Source organism: Amblyomma mixtum, chromosome 7, assembly GCF_055824585.1.
Source record: "Amblyomma mixtum isolate Tamu chromosome 7, ASM5582458v1, whole genome shotgun sequence".
Lineage (NCBI taxonomy): Eukaryota > Metazoa > Arthropoda > Arachnida > Ixodida > Ixodidae > Amblyomma > Amblyomma mixtum.
The window spans coordinates 82,232,036-82,245,392 of NC_143018.1; the positions used below are offsets into that span (position 1 = coordinate 82,232,036).

General features: G+C 46.7%; 2 protein-coding genes across 2 annotated transcripts in view; both read left to right on the top strand.

Annotated features, from left to right (window-relative positions):
* The window catches only part of LOC149336632 (uncharacterized), a 33,300-nt gene extending 29,512 nt beyond the window's left edge, over positions 1-3,788 (top strand). Inside the window, 1 exon segment of the mRNA XM_089553615.1 lies at positions 3,702-3,788. Within this exon segment, the coding sequence (XP_089409741.1) occupies positions 3,702-3,788 (87 nt within the window).
* Positions 1-13,357, top strand: part of mfr (ferlin family C2 domain-containing myoferlin misfire) — a 320,505-nt gene that overhangs the window by 154,930 nt on the left and 152,218 nt on the right. The gene's annotated exons all lie outside the window — the stretch shown is intronic.

The following is a 13,357-nucleotide window of genomic DNA, read 5'->3' on the forward strand; positions in this document are numbered from 1 at the left end:
TCCCAAGATAACAAACACGCTGATCAACCGGTATCTGAAGCGCAGGCCTTCGTTTCTACGCTTTCTAAAGAAGGTTTCTGTGATTAATATTGATACGGCCTCGTGAGGCCCTACCTGTAGAGGAAGTTGTATGATGGGCGTTACCGTATAAAGGTAATTTTCTGAACATACGAGGTCTGTTAGAAAAGTATCCGACTTTAGTTTTTTTTTTTTTTTGCGAACACCTGATGTCTATGAGACAAGCGCGCTTGCATCAGGCGACCTTGAACCTTCACGCGCATGCATGAATTTTTTCCCGCCTGCCGATAGCGTCAGTCGCTGGGAAGCAGCGTTTGAGTGAGGCAGTGTGCAGTGCTCTCGTCGGTTTTTTATTGCAAGGAAAATGGCGGAGTGAAACGAGCAGCGCTACTGCAACAAATTTTGCCCTAAACTTGGCGACAGCCGAGTGGAAACCATTCGAAATATTCAGACGGCTTTCTGTGAAGATGCTATGAGCAGCACACAGTTTAAGCAGTGTTACAATTGTTTTAAAGATGGCCGCACATCGGTGGAGAACGAGCCACGCTCCAATCGGCCATAAACATGCCAAAATGACCAGGTCATTGCCGAACTGAACGCTATGGTGATGCGGGACTGTCGCGTGACTATCCGAGAAATTGAGGAAGAGGTGGACATGACCAATTTCTCCGCACATTCCATTATCACCGAAGATTTGGCCATGGAGAGAGTTGCGGCGAAATTCGTGCCGAAGCTGCTCACGGTGGAGCAAAAGCAGCTTCGTGTTGAAGTCTCACAGGACATGCTGGATTCCGCAAACAGTGACCCCGACTTCATCAACATCATAATCACTAGTGACGAGTCTTGGGTGTACAGGTACGACCCGGAAACCAGATCCCAGTCGTCAGAGTGGAAGCATTCCACGTCACCAAGACTTAAGAAGGCCCGCCAATTGCACAGCAATGTGAAAGTGATGCTGACTGCTTTCTTTGACACCCTCTGTGTGGCAGACCACGAGTACGCACTCTACAGGGTCAAACAATGACCAAAGAGTACTACAGGGATGTCCTCCGTTGCCTACGTGATGCTGTGCGGCGCAAGAACCCGGAGCTGAGGTCAACAGGAAATTGGCGCACCCATCGCGCCAATGCTCCTGCACATTCCTCGCACTCGAATCAGATTTTTTGGTGAAAAACCAGACTCCTGTAGCTCAACAGATTCCTTACTGTCCTGATATGGCCCCTGCGATTTCTGGCTGGTTCCCAAAATCAAAAGGCCATTGAAAGGAGCGCGATTTCAGACAAGGAAGAACATTATGGCTGCAACGACAGCTGAGCTAAACTCCATTCCGAAAAGGGCATTTTCAGAATACTTCCCACAATGGCAGCACCGCTGGGAGAAGTGTGTGGAGTCCCAAGTATACTACTTTAAAGATGACTAGGTTTGCAACGCTCCAGTTATGCAAGTTTTTTTTCAAGGGCCAAAGTCGGATACTTTTCTAACAGACCTCGTACATACACCCGTGTGTTAATGGCAGAGCAGCCTTCGGCCTGCATTGCTCGCGCCACCTTCTGTCTCGTGATACTACTCCGAAGGACTCACACACGCAAGCTATGCCCTCAGTATTTAGATGTTCGGGCGCATGAGTGATGGCGCAATAGGATTTTAAGGGACCAACTAATACCCTGACCCACCGGGCACGGCTTGGCCAAGGAGGGACCTGTGCACACCGAACATTGCCCGCTGGGTTTGACTGGGTTTGCATGGGTTTGCCTTTTTTTGTTTTGTTTTGTTTTTCTGGTAAAACCCTTAACGCAGAAATGAATGGATTTACGACCACATGGACGAGGAGACCACCGTGACACCTTATTAGCATATTTATTGTCTTCATCTCCTGTGCCTAGCTGATAACATCGTATTACATGGAAACTTCAGTCGAACGCCAGAAAATCCTGAGCGTTGGACCTGCATAGATGCTTCGCGCTTAGAAAGCACAATTAAGATTGACACAAGTCATTTCAACACCATTAGATCATAACCGGGTAGTGACGAGTTATCGTACCCTTCTGCCGCCTGAACATTATGCAGGTGACATTACCCGTATTGCTCCTCTACATGAGATAAAATTTTTCCAGATGCTTGCTTTGTACAGAAGGCAAAACACATTCCTAGAGCAACCAAACTGTGTGTTCCGCCGCTCCCAAAGCCGCTGCGACCAACAAGGCAAAAATTGACGATGAAATTTTATGAGTTTAACTGCACATGTTTACATCCAGACCATTTTTGACCAAATCTTATCACTAGTTATCGCGTGTTCAGCCCGAAACACGCTCAGAACGTGTTCTAGAAATGCGTTTTGCCCTCTGTACATGGAGAGCCCGAGCATTCAGGCCACCACGGACATGACCATCAACTTCGTACGCCTGGACAATGTGCGCATACCATCGACACATTCGTAGTCATGTTCACAATCCTAACACTGACCATCCTTGTTCTTCATTTTTCTCACTCTCTACTCGTAATTTAATTTTTTTTTACCATTCTGTCAGCGACGGTAATTATGATAAACTGCCGTAGCAGCCCCTTAATGCGCCCCTTTGGGCGGTGAATAAAGATGGTGGCGGTTCCCGCTGAAGGGAGATACGACAGTGGTACAGGAGGCTGCAAGCTCTGCCCATCGGCCTAGTCTCGAGAAGCACATGTACGCTTCTGGTGCTGGCCATCTGGCAGGCCTGGAGAACCCTGTTACAGGTGTTTCGAGCAAAATCGATTTTCTCAACGAGATCCTGGGTGATGATAGAAAACAATCACGAAACCAGCCACACGCGAAGCTGCACAGCGACGAACACGGGCCTCAACAAGAACCGACGCATCCTCTGCGACAAGAACGCGCCTGGCGCAGGGCTGCTCTTCGAACAATGGGCGCTCCGCAAGCAAGCCACGACAACGCCTGGCAAAACCTGCCAGCACCGTTTCTAACAGTCACCGGCGTCTATCGTTTCGCGCGGCGGAAATTTTGGAGACATTAGGTGTCGCCGAATTTAGATCTAACCGGCACAAGTACGATGATCAAATACGTTCACTGACCTGCTTAGTAAATTTTTCCGGTTATCTAAGTTATATGCTTGTGCCCGGCTGTGTTGCGCAATATGTACGAGCCTTAGAAACGATTGTTTGCCTTGCTGGGCTCACGCCATAGTACGAAGGCAGCCTGCAAGTTTAAAAGCAGCGCTAAAAATGCCTTTGGTACCTCTGGTCGCTCAGGTACTGCATCCGAATAGTACACGCTGTTGAAAGTGGGACAATGTCATATATCGTTCCATCAGTGTTCCATGTTTGTTTGTAGCCGCTAGAACCTCCACGGTATAATAAACCTTTGTTTCTCTTCCAAATGATCTGAGTGCAGTCTGGACCTCCGTGGCAGCTGCTTTATACGTGCCTCTTTCTTCTGCACTCGTCAGCCTCGCAGCCTCAACAAGAACAAAAAAATAAACAATCTTAGAAGCCAATGGAAAGCCAACGGCAGCTCGACTTCCAAAGCCGAAACAACTCCAAATGGTGTTTCGCAACTTCGCACTGGGTGCTCGCTGGGCAAGCGGGCTTGCGGACGTGACTTTCCGGCTGCTGTCAGAGGGCGGTCCTGTATAGTCTTTCCATCTGTGGTGCGTTCTAAAAGTAGGACACTGTGCTGTGGTTCCCTGCAGCTTTTAAAGGCTGGGGTCGCCGACGTGCAGGTACCTGTGCAGTACAGGAACCTCTGTCTCAGCGACGACACATGTTGCGAGTGCTGAGAACAAATTTTTCTTCTTTTTGTTCTCTCGGCGGCGGCGTCGATTCGGCGGACACGGTTGTTGCAACGCACGTCGGTCCTTTTACTTTTTCTCTGATATCGTTCTACTTTCATCTATCTGCACGTGGCAGCGGTTGTGGCGCAGCTCGAGCCAGTATAGGCAGGCCCGTGCAATTTCCTTTTCATCCTTCTGCCAGTCGCAACAACAACAACAGGGTAAATATTTCGTCGCTTACAGGACTGACGGGCTTTCTTTCGTTTCCGCTACCAGGTAGCCGCCTGCAATTGTCTCGCTGTGCTTACTGCGAAGATCAAGGGTCTTTACTGCGAGGAGTGATTTCTATATTCTTAGCAAAAAAAAGGCGTAGTCACTGTAACAAACTGTGAGGATCGTAACTGCTTGTCGCATATATTATACTTAGGTAGTAACTACAGGTAGTAAATTCTAGGACGTAACATTTACTACCTCTAGAAGGTAGCAGCACAAACAACCCTTAGAAACATACAGCATCTATAGAACGTAGAGAGAGTAATTACTTTTTGCAGCATTTCCTAACTCTATATTAAAGTGACATAAAATACCTATGGTAAGATTTACTGCCCCCTCTAATTAGTCACTTGTGTCCAACATGTTTGGCCGCAATCGCTCACTGCCCTTTCGGGAATAAATGAAAGAGTTTAACTGTTTGTCCCCTAGGACAAGTCAGCAAGAGCTTGTGCAGCCGCAGAAGTAGTAGTTAAAAAAAATTAGCAGTAGCATGATTTTAAAGCTAAATTACGACTGCGTACCTTTTTGCGCCAATTATCGCGCATACAAAAAAAGAAGACAAAAATATATAAACGTCAAAAAAAATTTAAAGTGACACCTAAGCACCGCCTTAAGGATATGACGCGATAGCATATTGGGCTCATTCCCGCATTTGCAGAAGGTTATTCTCTACTTTACATTCATGGATCCCTGGGAGTTCTCATACCCCTCCTGGTGCAGTGGTGCAGCGGTTAAGCGACGCGCCACTGCCCTGCGATGGCAGGTGATCCCAGCGGTGGACCTTGTGCGTCCTAGATTGCCCTTCCTGAGCGACCAGTCATGAATTTAACTGCCCCTGCCACGGGGGCAGTTTGCTCACTATCCGGTGTGCAGGTTGTGATTACGCCTCAAGATCGCTTAACTAGGCGGCCCACCTGCCTCATATGTTGCTCTCTGTGGATCACATGCCAGAGCCATGCTCGGGATTTCTCGCTCGCAACACAGACAACGCCGACGCCGACAACGTGCACACCGGTATTTCTGGTGAACGGGGCCTTTAAAGCTATTTATTTATTTATTTACAATACCCCTAAGGGCCCTCGTGCGAGGGTATTACATAGGGGGGGGGGGGGGGGGGGCGATACAAGCATAAAAAATATGGCACAGGCACTTGAAACAAAATACACGTAAAAATGAATTAAAACTAGTAATGTACACAAATAACACAACAAACAACGCAGAATAAAATACTCAGTAAATGCACATAATACAACAGAAATACCAAATCTGTTAGTCCATATGCTCATGCTTTAAAACGGACGGATCGCTTTAAAACGGACGGCACACTTATGCTCTGCGATAGGGGTATGACGTGATAACGTTAATGGGTTAGTGCTCATACATGGGGAATTGGTCATTCCCTATATTGCATTCGCTGGGAGTCCTTATACCGCTCATACCGCAGTGGTGCAGCGATTAAGTGAAGCGCCACTGACATAGCAGGTGGCTGTTTCAAACACAGCCACCGGTGTTGCTTGTGAAACGCAAGTTGCTTTCCCTGAGCAACCTCTCATGAGCAACCATCAATTTAAGTGCCACTGGCCGCGGTGGACAACCCAGCGGGGCAGTGACGCATCGCTTAACCGCTGCACCATTGTGTCAGGAGTGGTACGAGGACTCCCAGCGGTATATGAATGTAAAATATACAGCGACAAATTCAGCATATATAGGCATTAACCCATTAACGTTATCGCGTCATACCCTCAAGGCAGAGCTTAAGTGTAGGCGCCAGCTTTTTTTCTTCGCTTTGTACGTTCCCGATAGCCAGATTTGCAGTTACTGGTTGCTACACATTACGGTCTCTGCAGACATGTGCAGACGTACACATATCACATCACATAGCGATGTTGTCTACAATGTTTCAGTTATCAACACTGTAGTATCCCGCTCAAGTATGCTATCTGACATTAGCTGTTCAATGCAGTAAGGGATGCACTAACCTGCATCAGTTACAACCTCGCACACTGCAAAGAGGTAACACGGTAGTAAAAGGAACGTAGTAACGCTGAAGGCGAGTTAGTAACTGCGGAGAGGCAGATGTAACAACAGTCACTGCTATTTCACTGCCTCTCAGGCCTGTGAGGTGGTAACGGTGTAGCAGGAAACTGGTAACGGTCACGAAAAGTTAATAGCAGCAGCAGTTATATACCTTTTTACTGCTTTTTTTTTCTAAGAGTTTACAGTATACGGTAACCTCAAGGTGAAATGTGGAGATATGAAAAAATAAGAATAGGCCGCTTGGGCTGTTTATGATGCAGATTTTCATAGTATGCAACATAATTAATTGTTTGCTACCTGCTTACTCTGCCCTGAAAGTATAATCTAGAAAATACCATGGCGACGACTGACGCCGCTTCCTCATTCGCACGCCATTTACACTCCGCAAAATGAGTTTTATTGTGTATGATCTACAGAAACGACACTAAGAGTAAACGGGGCCAATTTCAATCGCCGGGCAGTTTACTGTACAATGAACTCAGCTTGGCAAACACTTTTTTTCCACACACTGACGCTAAATGGATTGCTGTTTTCGTTGAGCGCATCGGAATGCAATGTGACGTCTTCTGAAAGCAACGAAATTTCGTGTCGTATACGAAGCCCGCATGCACACTTGTATTCGTTACCACATTGACGAGTGCGTACATAGTTTCCTCGCTTTCTACGGTCCCGCAAATGTCGCTTGTAGGTCTCCTACAAGCAGGCAAGCGTACTACGTGAAGCGAATCATTGCTGCTGCTACCGTGGAAGGCCGAGTGAAAGATTGCCGTCCGCGTTGGCAAACAGTAACGCCAGCAACAATCACTCGAGCGTCGTCGACAGGGCCGATATTGATTGTGTAGCGGTCCCACGCCACCCGAGTGTCAGCAGCACACTCTCTTTGACAAACGAGTTCCCGTTTACGTCAGCGGTGGCAGAAAGGGCAGCAAAGGGCTGCCAGTTGCCGGGGTACGTTTTTCATTGTTTATTATTATTTTTTTATTTTTGCTACTTACAGCAGTCGTGGTGCTATCCTCCTTTGTTAGTGAGCCGATGGGGTTTGAAATAGAGGCGCTTGAGCCTAAATGGCCATGTGTTTTTGAGCGAAAGTATAATAACGGAAGAGGTTGGACAAAGCTTGGAAGAGTATCGATAGATGCGGTTTTTGTTGCGTGGTGCGTCACTTATAAAGCGGCAAGGAGAAAAAAACACCTAATGAAACATCGCAGTTCCGGACACCACAGTGCTCTCGTGCAGCAGCCAGCGAAACTTATCTTTTAGCGACGTCGCGGGTTCGAAACACAGTCGCGGCAATACTTATTTTATTTTATTTTGTGCATAGGCTATTACAGTGCTAAGTTTGACGAAAGTCACCCTCAAGGTCAGCCTCCCATTGGCTACTGCTTGCGCGACGCTCCTCCGAGCTAACTGGCGCTTTCCCGAATCACTCCGAGGCTTTACGCAAGATTCTTGGTTGGGACCGTGTTACGTGCTGTTTTCGCAATAAAAGCACAACTGATTTCCGTCTAAGTCGCTTACTAGGGCTATTTTAGCATCCCGAGAGCTTCCAACCTTCGGAGAGGTGACAGCGTGAGTGACTCTCAATATCAAAAAAGGTTTGAACGGTGGTATTTTATAACGTGCCACATATCGTGACCCTTGTGCTTTTTACCCCTTGGATTTTTTGCTCTTCACAAAAACTGTGCGTATATATTGGCGCTATTGTTGCGACATTTGCTATGGTGTTGCACCACTTATCATTGAGGTCGCCCGCTAGCCGCGGCTGAAGAGAGGGAGGAACGTACAGTCTTTGTCAAAAGTAACCAGGTTGCATGGTTCGCTTCTAGCTCGTACAGTGGAGCTCTTACGGCTTCCCTGAAGCTGAAATGGTCATTGAAAGTAAGGACCGGCGGTCTTCTTACATTCCAACAACTTTTGGTCTTTAGGAAACTCACAAGGGCATCACTACAAGCTAGAAGCAAACCTTGCAGCCTGGTTACTTTTGACAAAGAGTGTACTTTCGACACGGTATGTCCTGATCTGCACGGGCGTTCGCGCTCGCGTTACAGGCTTCAGCCTATTCGCTGGCGGCGCAGGAGCGGATACTAGCTCCTCTACATCAGCTGCTCTCTCCCGGCAGCAGAGAGGCGCAATGAAAGGAATAAAAATGGTATCTCCACTATGATGAAGCAAAGGAAGAGAGCGCCAGCTTTATACATGTGTTCCCAGCAGTGCCAGCGTAAATAGACGCCTGTGTACATTATCTTGAGAAGTGTTAGGGGCAGTCCATAAGAAGGGTCGAGAAGACCGGACCTAGATTTCTGAATTCACGGAAGAAACTCTGGAGGACGTGCTTGAGGGCTGCGCAGCGGTTGGAAATGATAGGTGGCTTAGGAACGTGCAGGGGGGAATGCCGAGGTGGTACACAAATGGGTACGAAAGGCGGTGAAGGGAGCATGTTCTCCGGACATGAAAAATGAGCGCAAGCTTTCGGCGTGTAGCATCACTTGATTCATTGTGGCATAAAAGCATGTGGAATGCTCTGTACAGGAGTACGAGTAACAAACAGTAGGTCTCATGTGAATCGCATTGGTGAGGTGAGAGCCCGTGAGGTGCGCTGAAAAATTCTATACACTGTGGCAGAAACTTGCGGTGTACTTCGTTCCGGAAAAAATAAGGTATGGTTCCATTCGTTCACAGGTAAATAAATAGTGCCAGAATGCCACTGCTCTCAGTTTTTTTTTTGCCCGCACTGCCCGCAAGTTTCACGAAACTCCACATTTCGCTGGTGAGCACATACCAGTTATACTGCTGAGAATATATGAGAAAATTAGGGCGGCAGAAAATTAAGTGGGCGGATGAGATTAAGAAGTTTGCGGGGATACGGTGGCTGCAACTGGCGAAAGACAAGGTTAATTGGAGAGACATGGGAGAGGCCTGGGAGTGGGCGTAGTCAGGCTGATCATGATGTTGATGATGATGATGAACGTACGAGGCAGGGTCCTTTATCTCTCTTGAAATAGACATAGAACGGCAGCAAGTAATTTCCGGGGGGGCATCAATATCTTCCAATGTATTCCAGTCCAATGTACATGGTTTTTGGGGTGTAAAATATTTTGAGTTGAGGATAGATTTCGAAATTTTGCATTTAACAGATGGACAAAAATCAATATCGTATTCTTGCCGTTACCGGACCGCCACTATTCGTGGAATATCTAAGCGCTCGTTGTTCAGAGTACATTCGTGTGACACAGCGCACCTATCATCATCATCATAATCATTATCAGCCTGACTACACCCACTGCAGGCCAAAGGCCTCTCCCATGTCTCTCCAATTACACCCTGTCCTTTGCCCGTTGCGGCCACCGTATCCCCGCAAACTTCTTAATCTCATCAGCCCAACTAACTTTCTGCCGCCCCATGCTACGCTTGCCTTCTCTTGGAATCCACTCTGTTGCACTTAAGAACCAGCGATTATCTTGCCTTCTCATTACATGCCCTGCCCAAGCCCATTTCTTTCTCTTGATTTTGACTAGGATATCATTAACCCGCGTTTGTTCCTTCACCCACTCCGCCCGCTTCCGGTCTCTTAACGTTACACCTATCATTTTTCTTTCCATAACTCGCTGCGTTGCCCTTAACTTAAGCTGAACCCTCTTTGTTAGCCTGCATGTGCACCTATATTCATGCACAATTATACCTGTGTTAGGAGAAGGTAAGTGACGCCAACCAAGTAAAATACAGGAAAAACACGACGTTTCGGGACCGGATCGGCCCCTTCTTCACGGTGGGACCACGGGCGAGCGCAGCTTGGCTTTTCAAGCCCCTGCGTGAAGGACCTCCGGGTACACGGCCGCAGCCCATGGACGTAGGATGAGGGGAGAGTCCCCAGGGAACGATTAACATTCTCTCGTGTTTGCTGAATGTGCCACGACTCGAGTAGAAGCCTCCTGCGTGGGTTAGCTTCAGTTTCCAATACAATGGTGCTGTCGAAGTCAATTGGGTGGTCACACCCTTCACAGTGTTCGGCCACGGCGCTGCGTTGACGACTAATGTGATGGACGTCCGCTCTGTGTTGGCTCATCCTTTCCGCGAAGTTGTTCGTTTCCCCTATGTACGACGCCGGGCAGACGGAACACGGAATTTTGTATACGACGCCCTGGACCTTTTTTCTGGGCTGCCGGTTTTTTAGGCGGGGGAGAAGGTGACCGATAGTGCTGGTCGGTTTGTGCGTTGCTAGCACCCCTTCTTTTCCGAGAATGTGAGCCAGCGTCTCGCTCACGCCTCTCACATAGGGGATGCAAACACGTTTTCGTTTCTGGCATGCGTCTGAGGAAATAATAGATCGGATTGGTTGGAAATAAGCAAGAATGAGAGCTTCTGGCGTTGGCAGTTTGGTCAAGAGCTGTAGCGTTCTCTTGGGCCTATAAATAAGGTTGTACGTATTGGAAAGAGATCAGTATTTAAGTGAAATTTAAAAAAGAAAATATAATAGCGATTTGGCACCGGGGCCACGGGCTGGACAGCAGAATTCCAAACCACAGAGTCACCGCGACAGTTCCAGAAATAGCGAAGCACAAAAAGGAAAGACAAAACAAGGATTGGGAGAGACAAACACGTGAAAAAAATACAATCTCAATAGGGGGCACATAGTACTCGTGCAGCACATGTTTCTTGCCAGAACCACCTTATGTTTGGTGGGCAATGTTTTTCAGGTAACAAACTAAAAAATAAAAGAGTAGAACGTCATTATCTGAATGAGCAATAAAAGGTAAATGGCATACCTATGTAGTATTTCCATTGGCAATCGTGCTAGGGCATCTGTAGTTACCGCGGAAAATACACGAACAATAAGCTAACAATTCGTAAAAGTGAAGTGGAATTCGAAGGCCGGAAAATTTACGCATAAACTACTGGGTTGATGAAAGGGCAAAGGCCACGACACACATTAAAAACAAAAAAAGTTTTATTGCTAAGTAATGACCAAAGCGTTCCTTCTTACTTTGTAACGTGTTTCAATAACAAAACCTTTGCGAACCAAGTTGACAAAGCCCAACAGCACGTACCTGCTGTGCCAAAGAGGCCCTTGGAAAATAAGGTCATCTATTTCACTGCGAATAGTGCCTATCAGTGATAAATGCAGTCAAACACAACTCCTAACGCCTTTCGCCGAAGGAACGGGTCTGAAATGCTCTAGATTTGTTTCATAGTTAATTCATACACGCCAATGCGTGCGTCCAGTGTTCGCAGCAAAAGCTCAGATCACTGAGGCGACCCCCATTGGAGCAGAGCGAAAGCAAAACGTCCACATACTATATCGACGTTCATAGCTGTTCTGACGTCCATGCACTATATGGACGTTCATTGCTATTTTGACGTCTTAGTGTATTTTTCGCGTTTTTTCGCGTTTATTTCATTAATAACACCTCACAAACGAAACTTTTGCCACGGCAATATTTTATCACACACTATCTCTCACAACCACACTTTAACACATTTGCCTTCAGAGAAAGACGTAATTGTGCGGAAAAATTGGCGGACACCTTTTGCTGAAGCGGGGCAGCCATATAATGCTCTCGCATAGAAAAAAAAACATGGTCCAGCCGTTCTCACGCGTTAGCGCTATAAACGCCTTTTTATCTCGTGCAAGTAAGAACGCTTCATAGTAAAGGCCAAGCAGTTCGCAGCAAGAAAGGTATCACAAACGACACAGCGTGAAGCGCACGTGCGGAATGGGGGCTTAGAAGGAAGCCGTAAGCGGATTGACGCTAAAATTCGCAGTAAACGTTAGCATTAAAGCGGCGGAAAAGGTTAGCCTCAACAAAAAAAAAGCAAAAAAGGAAATCAGGGAAGGAGCGGTGGCTGAAAGAAATCCTCAAAGAGAAAAAGCAAAGCGAACACCAGGCTATGAATGCTTATACATGACCTCACTTTGCTTTTCGAGCAGCCATGTCCGCATTCTTTTGTCGTTGCGTCTGCACGTCCCTTTCCCTTCCTCGTATTTCTGCCGGAAAACACATCTCACTGCCCAAGGCGAACCAAGTATGTTTGTTCTCTCCTGTTTTCACATCCTATTTTCACACCCGGTTTTCTTGCGCTCTTTCTGGTATTTTCTCCGGCGACAGATATATTACAGTTGTTTTTTTCTGTATGTGAGTGCCTGGCTGCCCCTATTCTCCATCTGTCCAAAGTACTTGCTTAGGGACATTTTCCTGCGCTACTGTTTTGCGATTTTAGCGATTAATTTTTCTTTGTATTTGCGAACATGTTTTCACAAGAATGTTCACCCCCCCCCCCTTCCCATTCGTACGTAGTAGTGGTGAAAACAAAACTAGAATAGCAACCTGGCAGTTTCGGGAATGAGACGAGAGCTTAGTTTCGCACTACGTAGCCTTAAATCCGTGCAGTGCTTTGAAGGTACTTGAACCGGCCTTCGCCACTCAAAGGAAATAGCCACCAAATGGTTTAGACACGGTTTCGCACCCTTGGTTGTTTGACCATTTTCTAGGTAGTTTGAACAGATCTTCTCATTGTTTATCATCACAATGACAACTAATGAGGCTAATCAAAATAGCGTACCCCACAACACAGCAGAGCGCCCTGCCTATTCACAGGATGATCTCGCGCGCTGAAGCGCACATGCGTGGAGATATGTAAAAGTAAGCTGGGTATGCTCGTCCATGTCCACAACATTCTTGAACGAAAATTTTGAAAATTGCAAAGCTGTATGATACCAACACATAAATATTAAAGTTGAAGGTAATGGTCCATTCTTGCGACATGCATCAAAATCTTTTCTTTTGTGGTGTTTCCGTCGGCCGCATCGAGCATTTGATAATGGCATAGAAAAACAATCAGGAAAGTTTTGACGATAGCAAAAATGTTAATAGCACAAAAATGCCAGCCTGCCGACGAAAGATCGGCGGATATATTAATTGTTATGGTGAATTGTTACAATGAAAGAAAAAACTGCGCTCATCAACTGTTTCTCGTTCGAAAATGTTTTTGTCCGGAATTGTTGGGCATGAACCGCTTCCCATGACTGACCAGACAGCAAGCAAGTTGGAGGACTGTAGTCTCAATATTTTCGCTTGCGTGCTTCTTTGGTATGGTGCGCAAGACAATAGCTAACGTGAGTCACCACACGATATTCATTGTAAGTAGGGTAAGTAATTTACAACTGAGCTTTTTTCTGTCATGCTGTTCTGATTTCAACAGCTGAACGGTGGCTGTGACGTTAACTTACATATCAGGTTTTGTCAGGGATAAAAAAGTACGATATTATT